The sequence below is a fragment of the Aythya ferina genome, assembly GCF_964211825.1.
Source record: "Aythya ferina genome assembly, chromosome: 3".
Taxonomy (NCBI): Eukaryota; Metazoa; Chordata; class Aves; order Anseriformes; family Anatidae; genus Aythya; species Aythya ferina.
Genome location: NC_140298.1, coordinates 88,991,105 through 89,015,069, shown reverse-complemented (window position 1 = coordinate 89,015,069; position 23,965 = coordinate 88,991,105). Strand labels below are relative to the sequence as shown.

The following is a 23,965-nucleotide window of genomic DNA, read 5'->3' as shown; positions in this document are numbered from 1 at the left end:
TGAGAGGAGATTGTTTCTTGTACTTAAAAAATAAGATGTTCATTATAAAAAAATTGAAATGTAGTTGAAAAATATCTTCAGAAGTGATTTTGAATTAAAAATGCACTCCTGTGGATACACTTGAAAAAATATGATTGACTGTGCAGAGATTTGTTAGTAATAGAAGCATTGAAGAATTTAGGTTGTAGTGTTTTATTCCTGGCATTGCTATGCCTGTTTAAGGGCTTTTTTGATGTTTATTAAATACATTTGAAGAGTGATATATAGTCTGGCAAGGTGATCTCTTTTAGCATTTTATAAATACAAAAGAAAAGTAAGTAGGCTTTATTGGAAATCATGCCTAAAATTAGAAAGCCAAAGTTGAGCGAAGGAATACTTCTGCATTATCAAGGAGTTCCCAAGTGAATTCCCTTACAAAACAGGGGATTAGGATCTTGTGTGTTGTGGGCTATGCTTCTGTGAAAGGCTTTAATGACATACGAGGTGTAGATTTTCATTTGTTTCCTGCACATTGCTTAATTTCTGGCCTTATTTCCTGAGAGTTTATTCAGGTTTAACATTTAATATAGGTTTTAATTTGTTATATATCAGCTACCATCATATATCCTCAAGGCCAGGGCTAATAGGAGTGAATAAATTGTACATCCAAGTCCTAATACTATATTACCAAAGTAGACAAGGTTTCATTGACTACAAGGTGGATTTTTCATGTAGGAAACAGAATATCCAAAATATAAGATTTCTAGGGATTAACATAAAAAGTTTTGCAGTTGTGGCACTACCACAGTTACTGACAAAACCCCTATTAGCAACACTTGTGTGCCATTAGGTGGTTAAATATCAAAGACATCTTTAAATATTACCAAAATGTTGGTTAAATACTCAATGGAAAACAATGACTGTATTTGGGCTGTGGATTTGTTGTAGACTTATCATTTTCACATCATGATTGTGGATAAGAGTCCCCTGACCCACAGCCGTGCGGTGGCTGCGTGCTTTTGCGTTGTGACAGTTTCTTCTCTCTCCAGTTGAAGAGAACAAGCAAGTTCAATTTTTCTGGTTTTCTGGACATCTGTAAAGGTTAGGTGTATCAATCAGCTTTGAGGAATGAAGCAAAGGAAAACCTCATTTATGTATTCCCAGGTAACTCAGACTCAGGGCTAATTCAGCCTGCCTGGTTGTTGGGCTGCTTTGAGGGAGCTTTGGGCACATGGAAAAGCAATCTCATAACTACTTGGAGCCTGCTTGTATGGCTACATTTAGGTGCCCAAGGGGCCGCCAAGGTGTCCATGCACTGGACACTGAGATGGGTGACCTCGCTTTCCTCCTTCTTCCTGCTCTGGGTGTATCTGTCCCAGTTTCAGGCTGTTTTTAAGGCTTACGCAAGGGGATCTCAGTTTAGCCTGGCAAACGAGTTACATAAGCCTCATTAATCTTGTCCAATAACTGCAGTAGTTACGGCTTTAAATCCAGCTTCCTACTTTCTCTAGAACTAGTTCCTGTTTTGAAATGTGATGATGTGTTTCGGGGACTGCTAATTAGCTGTTTCCCATGAAAATTCCCACAGGCTTGTTTTAAGAACTTTTGCCTTCATTCTCGAGTGTGGGGTCTTTAAATTATCAATTCCATTTTGCAAATCATGTCAGTGTTCCTACATAACTCCACTCGATTTTATCCTAAAATAATCTGCAGTCTATTTTAGGCACTAGGATTAGTGGTCTTACTCTTCTATAATTAGGGATACATGAATAGATGGATGTAACACGAGAGGGCAGGGAGTTACAATATACATTCAGAGTTCTGCCATTGTGTATTGGGACTGCAGCGGTGCCCAGAGGCTGCAGTCAGAGCACAAATGTACGCAAGGATGCACAGAGCCCTGCTTCTCAAGAGCTTTCAATCTAACGTGAGGCAAAACTTGTCAAGTCATTTTGATTAACAGAAAGGGCAAAGAAAGAGAGGAATGAAGAGATCACTTGACTGTGTTCTTCAGCTAGGCACTCAGCTGGGGGTTGCTGAAGCATATAATTTCTTGTTTATTTTATTTTTAATATTTTATTCTTTTTGCCCCTGACCAAGCAGTTGCTTAAATGATTTGTGTGTGTATCATAGCTGGAGTTTGTCCTCAGGAAAGAGGAAACTAGTCTGCTGTCCAAATTAGTTCAGGGCTAGCATTTCAGAAGTCAATGAGATGGGCTAAAATATCAGTTATATTTTGATAAATTCTTATCCCACTGATTGACTACAAAAATGGATGCAGTACAAAGGAAATAGCAAACAACTATTTTGCTTTTATTTTCCTTAAATATTATTCTAAGTAATCTTAGACAGCTCTTGACATGACTTATCCTTACTTTATTTTATTATTCTTTTTTAAGTTAGTGTAGATGGTATTGCTTTTTGATTTAAAGGAATTGCATGATGCCTGGAACATTTATTTATATTTTGAGTTGTTTTATAACCATAGTATTTGCTCAGTAAACTCAACGAAACAAAGGTAATGAATTTCACCTTAAATTTATTGTCTGTAGGTAATGTTTGTACAGAGAATGACACTGTGCAGCTGGTCAATGTTTTTTTTTAATGTTGTAATCTCTGCACATCTGCTTGCAAAGGGGCAAGGGAACAGTTTGTTGGGCCTCTTGTGCCAGCTGTCTGCCCCATACACAGCCATACAGTGAAGAGTACAGCTCTCGCTGGGCTGCCAGCGCCCACTTTTGACCAGGAGACTGGAGCCATAGCTCTGCTGAGCCCTACTCTGTGAGCCCAAGAGGACACCAAGGTATTTTCACTTCTTTCTTGGCAAAAGGAAGGCTCAGAATCAAAACATAAATATTGAGTCACAGACTGACTCATGGTCTGCTCAAGGCAAGACCATAATGGGCTTATAAAAAAAATAAAAAATAAAAAAAACCTTCTAATTGTTTAGTTTTTAATTTTATGTTATCCTAAACAAAAAGATACACTTTTTTTTTTTTCTCCTTTTACTATACTTTATACTTTACTTTTTTCATACTGATGCTGGGAAACCATGGAGAAATAGGAGTGCTTGCAAGCAGGCAGAGCGCTGTCTGTATCCCTAAAATTTAAATCTCTGCATCCAAAAAGCATTGCTACATCAGTGGCCTTAGAAACTTAAAAATTTAGAAATGTAAGAAACTTCTTTCTTAAAGTTTAGAATGGTTTGTAGGAAAAAGGAAGAGGACTCCTGTTTCTCTAGAAAAAGCTGATGCATCATTTCAGAAATACCTTTTTTACCTATTTATTTTTGGTACAGTTGTAGTGATTGCTGCATTGGCTGTAATGGTTCTTAAGACTAAGAAACAGGCTAATATCTGCAGAACAGCTCAATCAGAAACATTCTTGCTAGTGAAAATGTGTTTACAATTATGAACCAGTAAAGAAAATTGCTCTGCCTTTTACGCTGGCCATAAAAGTAGAAGAAAAACAAAGAATGCATGATGTGAATAAAAAATAAATAAATCTAGAAACATCTAACTTGAATTCTTGGAATTTTTGCCCCTCTCTGAAAGGGAAAATGTCGGTATTTTTATTTCACATTTAATTTTTGTTATTTTCATTTACTTTTGATCCTCTAAAAATACAGATTTGTGACTGTTCTAAATGTTTAATGTTTAATGGCACATACTCTAAGGGTTGAATAAAAGGTAGGGCAAGTGCTTATTCTGTTTGAGTAGGTAAGTGTTCTGGTAATTAATAAATGACATTGAAAAATGACTGACCCATTTTTTTTTAATAACTGATATTTTTTCAGAAAGCTTTTCAAGCCTCGACCTGGCAATATGTCATAAATCACATTTTAGCTCATCTTGTAAATAAAGGCGAAATTGCCTTTCAAACATGTTGCGTGTTTTCCTGTGTAATTAACACCTCATTCACAGTTGTGTCTGCCAGTCAAAGCCCTGCCTTCTTTCCCGTGACACTTCCTTGATACTTTGTTTAGACTGCAGTGATTTTAAGTGTCATCCTCAGGATGCTTTAAATAAGTCCAAACAGGAAAAGGAAGGTGCTTCAAGAAGTCAACAGTATAGATCATTATAACTCAGAGGAACTATTTTAAAAGTATGAAGCAGTTTATATTTGTTTATTACTCACATCATTATCTCACTCTGGTTTTCATGCTTTCTCGGAAAGTTTACTGTTTTTCAAGAAAGCTGGGAAATATTAATTTCCATCTGCCTTTCTGAACTAGAAATCAGTCCAAAAGTCACACATCTCAACTTTGGGATGTAAAATCTAAATAGGAATTTGGCATGTGGGGTGAAGGCCCAGAGATGCGTACTCTGATATTTCACAGGGTTTTATTTCAGTGGCAGTGCTAACTAGCAACAGGCTCTCTTTTTGGTGTGTGTATGTGTGTGTACGTCTTTACCAGTGTTGTGGCCTTTTATGCCAGGCTTACTACATGGTTGCTTAGGGAATGAAATCCAGAACTGACGAACTTTAAAAATTAATCTACTTTTTTTGGGGGGGTATCCATACTTGAGATGAGTTGCTTGCTGTGGTTCATCACATGGCTGCACGGGTGATGTTACCAGCACACAGAGGACATGTCATGGGGTGGGTGGTGAGGGACAGGATAGCTTTGAAGCCAGTATAGGCACCTGGTGCCATATTTTGATTCTGAAAATTCACCCTGAGCTGCCCCAGTTGTAGCTCTGCATGTGCGAGTACTGGCAGGATTAAACAGCTCAGCACATAGCATATGTCTCAGCCAGTTAAGACCCAGGAATTCGGCGCTCCAAATATGCTGAGTGTTTTTTTTTCATGCTGCCCTTAGAACACACTGACTGACTCATAAAGCCATGGTGGCAGTGTACAGGTCATATGTCAGAGCCCAGTGGGTGAAACATATCCCCACAGCCCTTGTTTAGTTCTTTCTTCAGCTTGAAGGGCTTCAAACCCTGCTGGCCTGCTCCTCAGGAGCACCCCTGACATCTAGGCAGCAGGTTACCCTGGTGAGGAAGGGATTTTCCACCCTTACTACCATCCATCATCGTGTTTACTCTCAGTATTGTTCGAGATTAAAGAGAGGCAGAGCATGAGAGTGGTTTCCTACACATCAGGAATTTCACCTGTGAAGAGTGATGCAGCGGTTTCGCTCTCTGTTCCTGAGATTTTACTTCTGCAGCTTGTGTGATGTCATTTAATTAGATACAGAGGTAGGGCTAGATACAGGAATAATAACTTGCAGAAATATCCCCATGTGTTAACTGTGAGCTGTCAGCAAGCATTTTCAGTTTTTAATTTCATAAGCCACGTTTTCACTAGGACCATCCCCTCAATGCTTTTTGTTGATTTACATTTGCCATATGCAGGGGAAAAAAAAAGTCCTTATGGATATAATACTGTTGGGTTTTTTTGATTTGCTTTTGGTTTTCTTTGGACATCAGACCTAGATATTAGTTGTTCTCAGCTGTTGTTACTAAAAAAATTTGCATTGGATTTCAGCTTGGCAATAACGATGTAAAGTACTGTGAATTACTTCAATTTTTATGGAATTTTAAGTAATTTGATTTCTTTTTTTTAAAAAAAAAAAGTTTGTGTGAAAACAGCAGATTTTCAATTGAGTGCTGTGCTTAAAAAATTGCAATATTTGTATGTGTATGTTTTTAGACTGAGTAGAAAGTCTCCTGTTAACTTAGGTAGACTTATGGACCTTTAACTTTTAATGCAAATCATGTTGCATGTGCACTAGAAGATGAACTGTTTTCGCAAATAAATATCTCATTTTTTTCTAATTGTTCTTACATCCCACAGAAGTATATGGGTGTTTGTTAGTTGGGTTATACTGCACATTTATACTTCATGTACAAGTCAGGGTGACTACTGCTGCATCACAGTTCAACATCACAGACTCTGGTATACTAAGAGAAAATATAATTTTATACATCATCAGGATACTCTGTTTATAGCACTATCGATGTGCATTCACATGAGAAAGCTTTCAAATGTGACAGTAAATGTTACATTGATGCAAATATACTGTTTGTCTTAATTATTAAAAACAATCCTAAAAGTACTATACATAGGTAGTGCTGTGAAGTATTCACTTTGGTTAGTTTTTGGATGTCTTCTTTCTAAATAAGACAATAAATCTTTCTTTTGAACAAAATTCTTATTACAGGATCAATCATTGGCAATAACATTTATTAACATCTGCTGCTCTTTTTTGTTTCCAGGGAAGACGAGGCAAGCCAGGCCTCCCTGGAAAACCAGGACCACCAGGACCTCCTGTGAGTAATAGCAAGGGGAATGGGAAATCTTCTCCTCTATCCTAGAAGAGTGAACTTTGTTAACATTTTTGTACCAGCTTACCTGATCATAGTTATAGCTAAAAACAGATGATCAGTGTTTTCTTTGCTGTATCAAACAGCTGCTATACCCAGCCCTTTGATACAACAAAGAGAAAGAGACTGTGTCCACAAATACGGGAGACTACACAGCAAAATAGCAAGATGCAAACCGCAGTGGGGGAAATAGAAATTATCTGGCATTTCAAAGAAAGACCGGCCATGTATACTAAATGTGAATACTGTGCATTCATTCACTTTACAAAATGCGTGATGCTCTGTAAATGAAGGGATAATTTCTGTCTCAGAGGGGGTAATTTGAAAGATGAAGGACTGTGTGAAGCATGTGCCAACTGTCTGAATGGTGGGGAGGATTATACCCAGCACTGGAATGAGCACTCAGCTGTGGTTCAGATGAGTTTACAGAAGAATTAAAAGATTAATACATGACTCTATGAAAGGATTTGTAGTATGAAGCACTGAAGGTTTTAGCTCAGATCTAAGAGGTTTGGGATTTATTTTTTAAGAGATACATGATTTTCAAATTTGAAATCAAGCATGAATCTGGTCTATTTTAGCCTGTAATGAATGTGGTCATCTCGTAGAGGAAAACATGATTATATTTGTAACGTTTCCTATTTATTGTATTTGTAAAAATGCTATCACACACAAATATAAAGCAGCCATTAATTTGTGGAATAAGTAAACTGCTGCTGCTTCACATTCATAGTATCAAGCAAGGATTTCACAGTTCTTTTTTCTGCTTACCTGAAATAGATAAAGGTCAGCAGTTTGCATCTCGAAATATTTAAAGCCCACAGCAAGGGAAAACTTCTAGGCTTAGTTTTAGAGAAGAGAATGATGTTGCATTAAATAGAATGAATAAATTGAAATAGATGTCATTTACACTTATCTAAAACCAAAACCACGTAAATGTTGCAAATCACATTTATTTCCCTTTTGCCTTGCTAGAAGAGCTCAGAAGGAAATTGATAATGGTGTTCATTTATCCTGCATAAAGCTAAGTAGTTAAAAATCCCTCTATCTCCCTCTCCTCCCCTACATACAGTCGCATTAAAGCCTTGTTTTTTGAGTCTTTTGTACCCTGTGGATTACTAATGCTAAAGTGATATTGCAGACTGGGGGTATCCAAACAGAGAAAGGGCATGATACAGAATCCTTCTTAATACAAATGCCAAAAATTACCTTTAAAAGACAAAAAATAGAAAACAAAAACATAGCAGAGACCTAATCTGCTTAACTTTTTGTGAACCAATGAAAAGCTGTTTCTCCATTACAGATTTCTGCTATCATAGTTTTGCTGGCAGGTCAGGCTTGGGAAGATGTATGGTCTTTGACAGACATACCAGAAACATTCAGTGGAAGCTAAATTGCATTTTTATTACTGAAGCCTATTTCAGATTTTCCTACAGCAATGCAAAGCTCAGCTTTGTCAGTACTGAAGCATCCATATGAAGAGCTCTGTCTGGGGACCATACCCCAGAAAAGCATTCCTCAAGCAGTCATGGCCTAAATATTGGTTAAAGGTATTTGTTTCTGTATAGCTGTCTTGATGCAGTTCTTGCTTTGGATACAGCTACAATAGCATCTTGAATTCTTTTTCCAGTACTGACAAAATAGCATAGAAAAAGTATATTGTGTAAGCAGTAATGCTTACTAATGTGTAGTACACTCATAATTAAAGTGCTAAAGCTGGTACATACTGGCAAGTTTTTAACATGATTCAGCATTCCTTCCATCTTTCCCAAGGTGGGATGAACATACTAAACATACTAAGTTTTGCTTTATGGTGCTTCCAGTTACTAACAGTAACTGCGCTTCTAATAGTAGAGCCAACCTCCTCATCCATACGGATATATGGTCAGCCTCTGCTTTGGTTCTGAAGTACAACAGAACTATCACACCTGCATGCTGGTGTCTATCATAAATTTGGCATATATACATTTGGTGTTTGGTTCATGCTTCAAAAGAATAAGAAAATTTTATTTCAGAAAAAGGTAATTCAGTCATTAATTTTGAAGGTAGCTACAGCACACACTGAGTGTTAACAAAATTACCTTATTAATTTATCAGTTTATGCCATGTGTCTGAGTACCTAATTTAGATATTAGGAGAACAGCCAGGTGTTTAGCAATGGGGGGGAAAAAAGATAAAAAAAAAAAAGAAAAAAAAAAAAGAAAAAAAAAAAAAAAAGCTGTAAGAAGGAAAGTTCTGCCTCCTTGAGGAAGTTAGCGAACAGACAGAAGGATGAAATGCTCAGGAGAGTTGGTATAAAGCACAATTCCAAAGGGGAGGAAGGACGTATGAGACCACATGCTGAACAATCAAAAGATCTGTAAATTGGACATTGCTAAGGGGTGACATGAGTTTTGATCAATCAAAATAATTACTTTTCAGCTACTTCTGGCATTGCAGCAATTAAGGGTTTCTTTGTATTCCCATCTGCCTCTACTCTGACTTTTCTAACACTTTCTCAATACCTCATTATATTTTATTCTAGCCTGTTTTTTGGGGATTTTTTCCCATGTGAAATTGATGCTTGTAGTTAGTTTCCAGTCCCTTAAGATCATCTGCACATCTTTGGTTAAAAACCCACATCACTTTGTCAGAACTGTAGATCTATTGGCACATGGTGATAAACCTACTCAGTTAAAGCAGGACTCCCTATGCATCTCTTCCAGGCATCCTTTATTGTGTCACTTTTTCCCTTTGGAGCAAATCCTATGCCCACAAAAGGCAAGGAGTCAATGAATATTTTTCCTGACTGGTTATTAAGAACTATTTCCCTATGCTTACCCATATGATGATTTCTAGGTCCTTTGAGTATTTCTTTTAAGGTTTATTAAATATTGTAGACTTTTAAAATGCTCTGTTATTCCCTTCTGATTCAGAATTCATGGTTTGCATCCATGCTTTCTGATGTTGTTTTTGAGTACTGTTCTATTATATCACTGCTAGAGAGCTGAGATGTGTGCTCACACATCACACTCCAGTGCACAACAATTTATGCTGAAAACAAGGAATCCAAATAGTTTAAATAGAACTGCAGCTCCCTCTAGTGCTTTTGGATCGCTTCCTCCCTTTTAAAACTAAAGCTTCTGTTTAATCCACTATTCCTTTATCCCTCAAAACCATTCTGGATATTACAACTGTGAAATCAATCTGTGTACTCTTCAAATGTATTTCATACATTTTCTTGTCTGTGTTTTCTTCTGAAGGCCTCTGAAAGAGATACTGTCTCTTTCACATATGGTTATCCCACACTGCATGGTTCTACGTTGAAATCAAAATGCTTTCATAAATGAAACAAAAAGAAATACTCTCACAGTAGGATGATCTGAGGTTTTAAGTATTTTGATCTTATTGTAGCATTTTGATCTTATTGTAGAGCTAAACTGATAGTTTTCTTCTGCGGTAGCTGCTAACAAAAACATCTACAGGATTTAGCAACACAGAAGGGGTTACCAGAAAAACATAGCTTTTTTTTTTTTTTTTTCATGTGTTTAATGCATAGACTTTCTAGTTCCAGCAACAGTATTTTATTCAATACTTAAAAGCATGTGTATGGAAGATGTTTGACCTTAATATTTATATGCTCTTGGCATAGTGATGCATTGGCCTGATTCTGTAATCTTTACTTAGGCAAAATGCTTTTCTGGTGTAGGGCTGATAGGTAGGTGCCTAGTTTTGTTCAGAGTTCTGTTAAGAGACAATCATTTATGTTTCTATTTCTTCTGCTCCAAGCTGCTTGATGTCTGGAACTGTTTTACATCTTATGGTCATTTGTAGGAGATACCAATACTGAAACAGGGTAGTACAGGACACAAAACAGATTTTGTGATACCTATCTAAGGTTCAAAAGAGTTTTTTGTTTTTTTTTGCCTTACTTCTGTAAATAGTACAAAAAAAAAAAAAAAAAAAAGTAGTTTTACTGGTTTCTCCATCAAGTGTTGATCTTATCTTTTCTGTCCCAGTTTTCTCAGCCTCTGCTGGAACAGTTAGGACTGGAAGAATTCCATTTCTCGGTAGTTCCCATTGCAGAGGAGCATCAAACTGTTTTAAAAATAAAGAGTGACAAGCCAGAGTTGTGCTACATACTTCAACTACTAAAGCAGTGTTCTTTGGGGTGAGTCAGAGGAAGATTTCTGCCCAGTGTTACTGTTTGGCAGAAGGGCAATGCTGTCAGCACTGTTTTTAAAGGTGGGCAACATGAGGACTATATACTTTGGCCAAGTATCGTCTTGTCCAACAAGCTGTATGTGTCAGAGCTGGCAAATCAACTTTGGGTCTCCTAAATCACAGGTTAATAATGCACTGCAATCAAGATTATTCATCCTCTTGCATCTCTGCTGTTTTATACCAACATATCCACAGTTACTGTTTGTAGCCTGAATGGATTTGCTTCACATTTGCTATGTGAAGTTTCTTTAAGCAGGAAACTGAAGCATCAGCTTCTTTATATCAAAAACTAGTTCACCAGTTCCCTTTGCAAGGGGCTGAACTTCCTATCTTTATCAACGTAATCATTTTTCTTTTGAAGATTAGCTTAAAGTCTCCTTAAAGTCTTAAATTAAAATAAGGTTTCTTTTTCATTAATGTTCCATATGAGGCAATGGAGAAGTTCACAGGCTACTTGAGTTTGTTCATTTAATTCCATATACTTGGAATTGGTCTCATTTTATTCAGTACATATGCCAGTGCCACCAGCCTACTTATCTTAAGTAGCCAGCAGTTTGCCTTGGAAATCTCATTTCCTCTGCCTTGGAAAATACTGTCATTCTACCAATATTTTGAAAGTGAATGAATGTTATCAGTTAATTACAATAAACAGAAAATCAAAAGTAATGGTAAGTGAAAATTGTCAGTAGCATTTCTGGTATTGTTGGACATTCTGCTGCTTTTTAGAAGAAAGTTGGAAATGCTTAGGATGGGAATGGCTGGCAATGATTGGTCATATTGTTTGTTTCTGCACGTTTAAGTTTTTAAATTCCATATCAAAATGTATTTTAATGTATTCTATTGTGGCAGGCCATCATGCCTTCATCGTGCTTTCTTTAGAAATAGTTATACAATATTATACATCTGCACTGATGGGTTTCATGTTCTTTTTCCATTATAGTAATCAGGAGAGCAGTATATTATTTCAATAGGTAGGCGCAGATCTGAAATGGATGAATAAAGTGATTAGACTGAGTCCTTTTCAGCGCTGTGTTCTCAGAAACGGCCTGTTCTTGAGGTGCAACCAGTGCATTTCAGTTGTTACACATTTTACTATGCAGACTGTGAGATTGGGTAAATTTTTCTGCAATCTTATCTTTACAGAAATGCAGACAAACTAGAAAAGTTAAGGGAGAAAAATACATTGTAAACCCCAGTAATTTCACAATTTGTAACTATTTTCTTTTAAACACCTGTATTTCTGTTCCTACCTTGACTATAGAAGCAACATCTGAAACCTGCTTGTGATTCACAAAAATAATCAGGATGTTTTCGGTTCTTTTCTTATTCATGCACATGTATTCTCTGTGTGCTTTGGTTACCTCAATTACATGACTTGATATACAATTTAAAAATATATATAAATAAATAAATAAATAAAAAGGAAACCCTGCTCAAGTGAGCTTTTGATTGGTGTTTGCAGAGGAGCACGTTTGAAAAGTATCCAAAGTGGCAGATGTGCAAAATTCTCATTCAAAAGATAGAAATTGCCTGCACAGTAATTCTTAAACTTCTGTTAATTTCATTGCTTGTGCGTTTGCAAGCCAATAATACTAGTTTGCTTATTGCCTGTAGAGACTTCAGAGTATAATAAATAAATATACTGAATAAAAGTATTTTCTTCTGCTGTACAAAATTTTATTATTTTAATTCATTTTATTATAGAAAGACAGACAGAATACTTACATTTATGTCAATTTTTGAAAATGGGAAGACTAACACAGAGAAGTGGCTTGCCTCGTAACACAAAGCGTTTGATGTAGTCAAGAATCCAACCCAAGTTCCCTAAGTTCCCCTCAGCTGCCTTAGTCACAAGATAGTTTTGGGGTTTCTTGAGGTTATGTCATTTTCTCAAAACAGTGACATATAGAAAGGCTTTCAATTTTGTCAGAAATGATTTATTTGATGTACAAATAATATCTGAGAGGTCAAGTTTGGTGGCAGATGGAGCATCTGATCCTTCCTGGATTTTATTATTGCAGTGGTTTCATTTTTACTGGTTTTCCACTGGGGGAGGGGGAGGGAACGTAAAGGAAACAACATAGTGGCAAATGAGAAGGGAGGATAAATTCTGATTTTTTGACAGCTTGCTGTATTACAGAGTCCTTTCTAAAACAACAGTCTTGAAGTTGAGACATGTAATAAGTATGCAGTGTCATCATGGTTCAGTCCCAATTCTAAATTGTCATCTTTAATATGGATATCAGAGTAGAAATTCTGCCATTAACTGTAGTAATCAGAATTGAGTGAGCATCTCAGTTGAAACATCATGACTATATTTATCTTATTTTTCATTCTAAATTTAAAGTGACAATCCACTTCAAAAATGAATAGAAAAAAATATGGGCTTGTGTCTCTTCTGATGTTGGGGAACAAAGAGGGAGTGAGGCAAGATGTGATGTTTGATGTGGTATATACAGTAGAAGTAACTGATTTCCCATTATTACTGGTTGGCAATAAAACTTTCATCAGTATTTACACAGTTGAATACATGACATTTTAGTATTTTCCTTGGATCTCTAGGTGACATCTATCAATGGGCAGTTTTTTCAACTTTCCTAAGAATACTCTGTAGTCTTGGTGTTGCACTGCATGAATTTGGCAGCAGTTCTTGTTAAGGAAGTCTTATCTGGACTTTTCATAGTGGAAAACAATAGTATTTTCATCTGGACAAATTTCCGTCCATGTGTGAGAAGTAATTTTGACTTCTGTAATAGCTTTATGTGTCCTTTAGCTTAAAAATGGGGGAAATTTTCAATAGATTCTTATTCTGAAAGTGTAGAAAGCTACTTTCCTATGTATGTGTGTGTAATAACAGTGCTTATAAAACAATTCACAAAGACCTTACACAAAATGAAAATGTGCGATTAAAATCTCTGACTAATCTCCAATCTCTGACATAGAATCTCTGACTGATAAACAGACTCCGTTTTCTCAAGGAACAACCCTTTTCAAAACTAAAAAGAATTCACTTTTATAAAGCAATCTTTAGGGAACATGTGTGCTAGCTACATTTTTCCTATAAACATAAAAGTTGCAGGCTCCTGTAAATTGTCTGTAATGGTGGAAAAAAAAAAAAAAAAGAAAGGGGGGGGAGAAGGAGAGGGAAGAGGGAGGGAAGAGTTGCCTTTGTGCCCTGTATCTGTTAAATTCAGTTAATTCAGACCAGGTGACTTGAAAAAGTGATTTTTTAATCTTATTAATGTAGTCAAATATTCCTTACAGCAACCACAAGTGTCTGTAGTTCATATTGTTTGATGTGGAGAGTTACTGTGCTAATTTGTAAATTTTCCTAACTTTTAGTTCATAAAATCTTTAGTCAACTTCTTGTGCTTTGCCCTGGTTCACAACACTTAAAAATTTTATTGAGGGTCTGTTGTGTTGTGTTGTGTTGGTTTTTTTTTTTAATCTCTCCATCCTAAGCCTTCATGTAAGTAAGAAATGCTCTCCTTTGCTCAAATTCTTGATGAAAGGTGTCTGTATAAATCTAAACTTGCATATCCATAAAACTACAAAGTTGGTCTTTCAGAGAATTCTGGCATTCCTCAATTTCACTTTCAGTGCTCTAAGTTAAAAAATCCACCTGTTTACTCACAGTAGGAGCTGCTTCTACATCAAAACTTGTGCTTTGAGTTACTGAAAAGAAGTTTTAAAATGCTGTGGAGTGAAAATTGAGCTCATACTAGAAGAGATTCCTATTAAAGTTGATATGAATGTCACCTCTGCCTTCTCTGGCAGACTGATTTGCTATGAAAAAAAGTTCCCAGTTTTCAAAACTCAAGGATTTTGAGACTGACTGTGCTTCTCCTTGTGCCAAGAAAAAAAGATATAATGATCTGACACAAAATAATTTACTGTATAATCAAATAAAAATCTAAGTCCCAGTACTCTTTGAATACAGGTTTGTAAACATAACATTAGCTAAATTAAAATTATTTTCTGATATATGTTTTTCCTTACAGGGTCCTTCTGGACTAAAAGGAATTCTGGATTCATTGAACAAGCATTATAATGAGGTATGGAGTTTTGAGTGTCTGTCTGTCTGTGTCTGTGTGCTTATGACTAAGAAGCATCTAAGATAGAAGTGATCACAGTGTTGATCCCTGCAAGCCACATTCCAAATTCATCCAAAAGATAGATCCTTCCCTGTTCGCTTTTTGCACTCCTCTATAGGCTCAGTCCACAGTCTGGTTGCACACCTACTGTGTCATCTGTCCTGCAGGATACGTATCTCCCATGCCGCTTGTACTCCCATATTTTTTCCTTCTGTAACTCAAAACGGTAGGTGGACTGTCCATCTGTTAGTGTAAAGCCCCGGCTCCCCGTTTCTAAACCTAATTGCTCTAAATCATACTTGACATTTCTTCTTTCTCTCTCAAACCTGTCATGATCCTAAGAATAGAATAGAAAGACAAGGAGGTATCATTAAAAAAGGTCTACTGGAGATCTGTAAGAATTCTCCCTAAGAGTATAATATATACTAATAAGAATATTGTCTGTATATGTAACTGTATGTAGCTGTAACATTTTGCAGCTACAAGCACTTCCTAGAAAAAAAAAAAAAAAAGTTAAAATTGCCTACTAGTGCTACTAGTGACAGAGCTGCCATTCTCTCTTCTAAATTCTGAGCACAGATTTTTCAGATCATTTATGCAGTTGTCGTGTCTGCCATTGTAAGGCATTGTGATTCAAAGATCACGCAAGTTTTCTTAATTGATGCTGAAGTGAGTGCATAATTTATCTGAATAGAAAAATAGTATTTTATTCAGAGATGTATGAAGCATTACAGGAATATTTGCTTAATACAGAAGTTACTGTGTGCTTTCTGCCTTATGTCACGCAGATCAAACCTGGAAGACATCCATCTCCTTTAATAATAAAATGCATAACTATGAAGAGAAGGTGAAATCAGACTATTTTTATTGTATAACATACTGAGATGAGTAATAAAATCAATTTAAAAAAAAAAAAAGTTCTGGAGTGAAATTCAAAGCAAACAAATCTTTCTGGTTGCTTTTATCACTGACATGTTTTCTCTGATATTTCTGATATTTAATCCATTCCAAATCGGTATTTCAGCTTAGGGCATGGTTTAGGAATTAAGCATGGTTTTATATGCTGTCCTGGATATTTTTATACCTGGAAACTTATTTTCTCTTTTTGGTCTGCCATTTCGTGTATATGCATTGAAGTCTTATATATTTTGTATTTATACCTTGTTTTTATTACCAATTTCTTCTGTCTTCATTCCAAAGACAACTTTCACTGATACCAGTCTTGTTTTCTTTATCAATACTATATTTATTGTAACCCGTTTCCCACCTCTGGACTACTAATCTTTTCTACCCTGAGGGTCCCTTTAAGGTTAATTCTACAACAGGGAACAAAAATATTGGGGATCTTCAGGAACTGGCAAGCATCTCTCTCCAAGAATCTCATTTCTTATTGTTGTACAACTCTAGGAGTTCCTAAAGTGTATTACATTTCCTAATTAACAATCTTCTGGAAAAATGTAGATCAGCTGCTCTGTGTCTGTAAATTAATTGTCTTATAAATCCTGTACAGCTTACCAACTTTCCTCTTCCTTCAGCTGTCTGAAGATTTTAATGACTCTGTCATGAGCAATTAGCTGTTCAACAAGGAAATGCTAGGGTTTTGTTTCAGGTGAGAGAGGTGATGGCTTTTTGATTCAAGTAGCAGGTTTTAAATATGCCAACTTTCTGTAACTACATATTCAGGTCTTGCTAGAGTCAACCTACGTCTCTGACTGCTACAGCAGAAATATTAGTTTCTATATTGTTTATGATGGGAATGTGACATTTCTATCAAGAACAAGACAAAAACATCAAAGAAGTCATCAAAGACAGCTTGTTTGCTTTGCCATTGATTATTCATTTAGGCAGATATATGCAGTATTAAATTTTCTCCGTTACACACTGTTGCATAGTGTGATCAGTGCTGATTTTGTTTGGTGCACCTTGGAGATACCAAGGAATTTTTCACGTTTCAGTATGTAATTTTGAATGTGCTTTGATTATTAGCATTTGTGAGATGATATTTCAGTGATATTTTGTGGATTTTGAGATTCCTTACACCACAGGAAAGTTCTGTTTTTTTCCAGCATTTTGTGAATATTCTCAAGGATCTCACAAGCTCTTATTTCTGTTTGTGTTCTTGAAGTGTTTAAATTGTGACTGCATATTTGTTGCTATAGAGATTTTAATATCAGATTTTTCTGAGGGTAGTAGTACAGCTTCTTTGTGTTGGTGTTTCTAGGAGTTATGATAAACACTGCTGCCAAGGTAGTTGTGAGGTCACTAAGAGATGATCTTAAGACCCATCATAATTTAATAATATCATTATCTTGTAATTTCTCTATTTCTTAGCAGATTTTTCTGTTCTCAAGCCTTCTGCAATACTTCTGATTTCTCTTTGGTATCAATGAGTTGCCATGATTGCACAGTGTACTTGTATAATTTGTTGCAACTAATCTTTCTCTGGCTCTGTATCAAATCAGTGTATTGTGTAAGGAGGCCAGAGTCCAAGTTTTCAAGAAGTGTAATTTACTTGACCCATGCATATAGAAAAAGAGAGCACTATAAATAAACTTGCTGATTTGTAGCAGCAGATTGTGGTGAATGGCAAACCAAAAACATCAATCTTTCTTTAACGAAGGTGAGAGGAACCTGCTGGGGATTGTAGAAGCATTGATCCTAAATGGGGTGGGAGACGGTGCCGGAGTGTTTTTTCCTTTCTTCCCTCTTTGTTCTTCTTTTGTGCCTGTTCTTGCAAAGCATACAACCACTCTTATAATCCTTCTTGTTATGTCTTTTGTGCTTTCACTGTAAATGAGATGCTTTGTATATATTTGATACATTCATTTTGTTCTCTTTGTTATGCCAAAAACTGTTTTTGCCCTGCTCTGTAGCTTATGTTTCTTTGGTGACTGGTAAACGATGACTCATGGTTTATATTTATATGCTCTCTAGCCTCTGTTATCATCCTTTGCTTGGGCTTTCAAGGCCTCTCTTTGTCATCTTTTTTACTTAACATTTTACCGTACTTAGGTATAAGGTCACTTCAGTCAACCCTGCTTCTAAACATCTTTGGAAAGGGCATAAAGATCAATTTAATCTGAAATGTTCTACATGTAAAAATAAAAATGAAGCTACAAAACAAAGTAACTGGAGCTATATCACAATCTGCTCAGGAAATTTTCCAGAAATATGAATTGATTTGTGAATATTTCATTATTACTTTCCTAAGACATTTTTCCTTGGCATATTTTTCTTGCATTTTGTTATAAAGAGTGAATGACCTATAAATATGCAAAGAGCGTAGAAGTAGTTATTATGTCTAATACCCTTTTTTTCTCTATATATGCAAAAGATGCACAACTCAGAATAAATCAAAACTTAGAGCATAATCCTTATTTAATAGCAAACACCTAGGTTGTTCTCAGTCAAGCAGTAGTCAGCTTCTTCTTGGCAATACTCAGGTTCCCTTCACTGAGAATCTGTCTCTTGCTCTGGAGCTGATTTCAATATTCAGGTTAGTAATAGCATTAGAAACCCTAAACACCATAGAAGATCCTTCAGAACTTTAATATTTATAAAATATTTGAATTTTATTCAAATTATATTCAGTTATTAACTTCTAAAAAATATTAGGAACTTAAATGCCATTTCTAATCATGAAGATACTTCCCCTTTCTACAGATATGGAAACCAGAAAATGACAAGGGGAATTGACTTGCTTGGTGTTCCCATTCATCCCAATGGCAGATGTTTTAGGGTTTGGATTCATTTGATCCAAATTCAAGCTAATTTTTCAGGGCCACTGTTTTTCTTGCTATTTCCATTGTCATTAAAAGAAAATATGTTCCCCATAAGTAGTCTGAGCCTGGCTTTGTGAAGAGGAAAACATTTATTTTTTACTATATTGTGTCCTTACCTTGTACAGAGTAAATAGATGTAGTTCAGTAGTACCTCAGCAAGCATACAACCTGAAGCCATGGTCCTTAAATCTGTTTTCTTTGAGAAGCAATAGGAGGAACCAGTTGATCTTATTCATTCCCTCTCCTTTTGTCTCAATGCTGTAGTAGAATTATTTTAGTCCTACTCAGAAGTAAAAGGCTTGTGTTTTTGTCATAGTGATTTTTATTGTTCTTTTCTAACATACTTGAGAAGTGTACTGTAAAGATGTGCATAAGAATATGTTCTTTGCATTGATATGAGGAAAGAAAACACAGATTAGCATAGCAATATTCAGCAAAGACATTTGCCTTTTATGCTTTTGTACGTGTTCTGCAATTGTGAATGGAATATAAATGCATGAAAAAGAATGTGTTGCTGCAATACATTACTTAGATGTACTGCAAAGGAATTTAGTATCCCTTTCTGACAGTAAATAAGGACTTCCAAGTTTACATACTGGTAAATTACATGGAATTGTTAGGGTAACTACACCACAAATCAATGGTGACATGTTCTTTGTGATGATATTTCTTCACAGAGTGATATGAGACTACTAGGATTACTTGGGACCCCTGGACCTAAAGGCCAGAAAGGAGAAATTGTAAGCATTTTGTGTGAAATTTTGATAAATTTCAAAGCTCCCATCTAACCTGTCTTTGCCACCTTTAGCATAGTATCTATTATTTGATTTATTACATTCTTGAAGGAATAGATTTTCTATATGTGTGCTGTTTGATTGGTGTAGTCCAGTGTCCAACTCATGTGCTATCCTGCAGGTACTGCAGTGAGTCTTTGTCCTCAAAAAGAGAGCCAGAAATGGAAAATGCAGGAAGAATTATCTGTAGCTTCCACAGCACTGGCTAAGAAGTGAAGTTAGATGGCCAGCCTGTTAGGGGAAAAACACTCCAAATAAGTCAAAATTCAGAAAGATATTGTGATAGTAAATCAGGAACATTAAAAGCAGTTTCTCTGTAATGATGGAACTTGCTATACCAAAAATACTTATAATGAGCCTATAAATATTGCTCAGAGTTCATATTCTAACCATATGACAATATATTGTTTATAGGCACCTTCCCTGTTTAAAGAGTGGCATAGTTTTTTGACAGTTGGCTGCCTTTTAAACTTGGAAGAAAAGGACAAGCACCAGATGTCACAAGATTGAGAACAATTTTTATTGAGAAGCCTGCGGATCTGCTCATCGTTTAGATTGATTTGGAGCAGCAAATTCCACTGCAGGAAAAACAGAGTACAGATGTAATACAGGAGGAGTTAATTTCCATTTGTTAGTAGATAAAAGTCTTAAAATATAATTTCTTTTGTTAAAAGGGTCAAAAAGGAGAAGTGGGAATGACTGGTGCAAAGGGAGAAAAGGTAAGTTAATTCCTTACTTATTTGCTTGTGTGTGATGCTAGAAGGTGGATCAAATGAATGTATGGATCAAATCTTGGAAAGTTCATTCAGGAAAAATTATTTAAGCATTAGAAAAGCTGTCAGGATCTGAATGTCCTCAGTAATTTTATTCAAGCCCTACCTTGAGAAAATATTTACATGTGCAAGTAAACTTCCCTGTTCCAACAACTCCCAAAAGTCTTAACTTTAATTACATTCAGATGTTACTGAATACCATTCTAAAATTGTGTTTATATAAGTTTATGTTCAGGGATTACCTCGTGAATTAGATGTCATTCATACTTTTTAAAATTGAAAGTATGTATGATCTTTGGTATCTGTATGAATAAACAGGAGTCCTTAAATTATTAAAATTTGTAAGTAAACTTTTGTAGTTCAGTGTTATTTCTGGCTTCAGCTTAAATTTTGCAGATTTTTACTGGGTGTCTATAGGTGTGTATCCTTCACATAAACTTTTGAAGTCTATATATTTATATTCTACATAGGTTTAAAAATAACAAAAATTAAGAACTTTGTTCACCAAACCCAGACATGTGTACTGTTTACCATTTGAAATAACACTGTGTTATCACCTTCTTTATGTTGTCATAGGGAGAGCCTTCTGAAAAAGGGGACAAGGGAGATCCAGTAAGTATAGCCATATTTTGAGCTAATGATGTGAATAATTTATTTTGTGTGATTTTTGTACAGTGTTAATGTGGTAATTTTTTTCTTTGTACGCTTTCATTAGTTTCAGTGATTATGTAGCATAACATGTTTATTGTCTCCTTCTTACATGTGCATTAAATTCAACCTGGTTATACATAAAACTGAGATGTGGCATAGTACCCAGTTCTTCACCATTTCTATTGAGCAAATATATGGCCAGTTATTACAGTCCCTGAACTGAGTTTGCACAAGTTTTTGTTCCCTGAAGGTCCTTGCTCTCTTCCATTTATTTCAGAAAATTGTGTGCGGGCTAAGCTGTTCTAGTGGTTGTGTCATTTTCCTCAGTGTGGCATTTAACAGCAGGCAGTGTTTTTATAGCCATTTTATGTGTACATAATTTTTCACTATTTGGGGGGATATTTTCAGAGCCCTCATTCTTTAAAAGTCTGTTTACATGTGTTGCTTATTTTTTAATTAACTATTGTTCTCTCATGTGGCATTGGACAGAAGCTAGTTATATTGTTTAATACACAACTGAAGGTTGCTTAGACACTTGTGATAAACGTTATAATAACCAAAATAAGGCATACAGTAATAATGTGTTTTTTTGGAGATTTATATTACGTCACAAGTAGTAAATTATTGGGGAAAAATAGATTTTAGAATAGAGAATCTCATAAGCAAATGTGATTTCAAGCAATTGTTCTTTAAACCACTAGCAAAACCTGCAAACAAATTCGTTTGAAAGAGGAATGCCTTTCAAAGTTTCCACAAGACATCAGAAATTCTGCAACGTTTTCTCAATATTTACTAAGTTTGCAAACTATAATATAACATTCTAGGGTAGCAAATTAAATTAATAGTTCATCTTAGTTTAAGTTTATACTTCTTATGGTCATGTCTGCTGTTTTCAGGGAGAAACTGGAATGGAGGGATCAAAAGGAGATAAGGTATTTTTTTAACTTGTACACACTGAAATACATGGCTGGTGTACATAGCTGGTACTGGGAGACATACGAGTAAAGCTGTTTTTTTGTTTGTTTTGTTTTTTGTTTGTTTGTTTTCTCAAACACTATCATTAGGGTGAAACAGGAGACCCTGGACCACCTGGTCTCACTGGAAATCCAGGATCAATGGTATGTGAAAGGTATTTTTGTGGAATTAACATTCCATAAAACAAAGTCTGTAACTGCTATAAGAGGACTCTGAATGCTATCAACTCTAGCTGGTATTAAAGAGCAGAGACTGCAAATAGCGTATGTCAGAAGTTTGTGCATGGATCATGGCTATTTTAATTCTAGTTCATAAAATTCTTGATTTCAGCATCACTCATCAGGGAATATCTATGCAAAACTCAAGTGGCTCAAATGTTATTTGGTCACTTAAGCATATAAGCACTCATTTTGCTGTTACAAATACACTGAGTATATACACTTTATCCTTCAGTAAGGCAAAGAGTAACCACTGCCAGTGCATTAGTAGTTCCTGTGTTTTAAACTGCAGGTAGTGTCAAAGTAGTCATTGGCTTGCTTTGAAGAAAGTGACTGAAGTACCATTTGGTCTTCAGGATAGCTCAATGGCTTGTGTTGTATCAAAGACAGAGTTGGGAATTCTGAAAATGTGACCTCCACTCAACACTTTCACGTTCCCTGTAGCAATATTTAGTGATCCATTACGTGTGGGCAGGAGCAGCACTTGTGGCTCCAGTGACCAACCTCAACTTCAGCTATCCCCAACAAATGTGAAGAGGAAAAGGATAATACCCAAGTTCCTTAGATCATCAAAAAAGCATCACAGGTAGAATAAATGCAGCAACAGAAGTGCACAAAAATACAGCTTTCTGACATCTTAAAAATGATTCTACAACTCCTTAGACTGCTCTTTGGAGACCAGGTCCCTCCTTGGCACAGGCTGTTGAAATAATTATTGCTGTAGTATTTCACTAGTGGCATCCCCCAAGGCTCAGTACTGGGGCCAGTCCTCTTCAATATTTTTATCAATGATAAAGGTATCAATGATAAAGATGAGGGGATCGAGTGCACCCTCAGTAAGTTTGCAGATGACACCAAGTCAGGTGCATATGTCAGTCTGCTCAAGAGTAGGAAGGCTCTGCAGGAGGATCTGGATAGGCTGGACCGATGGGCTGAGGTCAGCTGTATGAAGTTCAACAAGGCCAAGTGCTGGGTTCTGCAACTGGGGCGCAACAATCCCAAGCAGAGCTACAGGCTGGGAGATGAGTGGTTGGAGAGCTGCCAGGCAGAGAAGGACCTGGGAGTATCGGTTGATAGTTGGCTGAATATGAGCCAGCAGTGTGCTCAGGTGGCCAAGAAGGCCAACAGCATCCTGGCTTGCATAAGAAGCAGTGTGACCAGCAGGGCTAGGGAAGTGATTGTCCCCCTGTACTTGGCTCTGGTGAGGCCGCACCTCGAGTACTGTGTTTAGTTTTGGGCCCCACACTACAAGAAGGACACAGAGGTGCTTGAGAGAGTCCAGAGAACGGCAACGAAGCTGGTAAGGGGTCTGGAGAACAAGTCTTACAAGGAGCAGCTGAGGGAGCTGGGATTGTTCAGCCTGGAGAAATGAAGCCTTGGGGCGACCTTATCGCTCTCTACATGTACCTTAAAGGAGGCTGTAGCAAGGTAGGGATTGGTCTATTCTCCCACGTGCCTGGTGACAGGACAAGGTGGAATGGGTTAAAGTTGTGCCAGGGGTGTTTTAGGTTGGATATTAGGAAGAACTTCTTACTGGTTGTGAGTTGTGAGGCATTGGAATGAGCTGCCCAGGGAAGTGGTGGAGTCACCATCCCTGGAGCTCTTTAAAAGACGTTTAGATGTAGAGCTTAGTGATGTGGTTTAGTGGAGGACTTGTTAGTGTTAGGTCAGAGGTTGGATTAGGTGATCCTGAAGGTCTCTTCCAACCTACATGATTCTGTGATTCTGTGAAATCTGGGTCACTATCACACTGTATACCTTCCATAAAAGGCTTATAGAGATCCAAAGGATCATTATATTTTGCATCAAGTCATCCTCTTTTCTCTACATTGCAATTCCCTTTTTTTTTAATGTGTTCAGTAGTCTTTCAGTACTTTGCAGAGTCTTTCAGATGAGATCTATTCTGAAAAGAGAAAGAGCACGTACCACATGGTTCAAACATAACTTTGATTTGTCCCTTGAGGGGGGACCTATCCTTGTTTTACTTAATTTGTTTTTGCTTTTCCTTTAGTTAGTGCATTTGTATTTATTTTGTATACATACTTCATATTTTGTACATATTAGTCTCAAAAAAATATTGGACTAAATTAACGGAGAATGACTGAGAAAAATCTGTACTTCTTAGTCCACATAGAATATCATTTTAAATGATGGATGTTTTAAT

At 36.4% G+C, this 23,965-nt stretch overlaps 1 protein-coding gene across 10 annotated transcripts in view; it reads left to right on the top strand.

Annotated features, from left to right (window-relative positions):
* The window catches only part of COL19A1 (collagen type XIX alpha 1 chain), a 208,668-nt gene that overhangs the window by 136,382 nt on the left and 48,321 nt on the right, over positions 1-23,965 (top strand). For all 10 annotated transcript variants that reach the window (XM_084515289.1, XM_084515298.1, XM_084515297.1 and 7 more), the window contains 7 exons: positions 6,204-6,257; positions 14,516-14,569; positions 19,068-19,130; positions 19,859-19,903; positions 20,534-20,569; positions 21,505-21,540; positions 21,673-21,726. In XM_084515289.1, the coding sequence (XP_084371415.1) occupies positions 6,204-6,257; positions 14,516-14,569; positions 19,068-19,130; positions 19,859-19,903; positions 20,534-20,569; positions 21,505-21,540; positions 21,673-21,726 (342 nt within the window). The remainder of the gene's footprint in view (positions 1-6,203; positions 6,258-14,515; positions 14,570-19,067; positions 19,131-19,858; positions 19,904-20,533; positions 20,570-21,504; positions 21,541-21,672; positions 21,727-23,965) is intronic.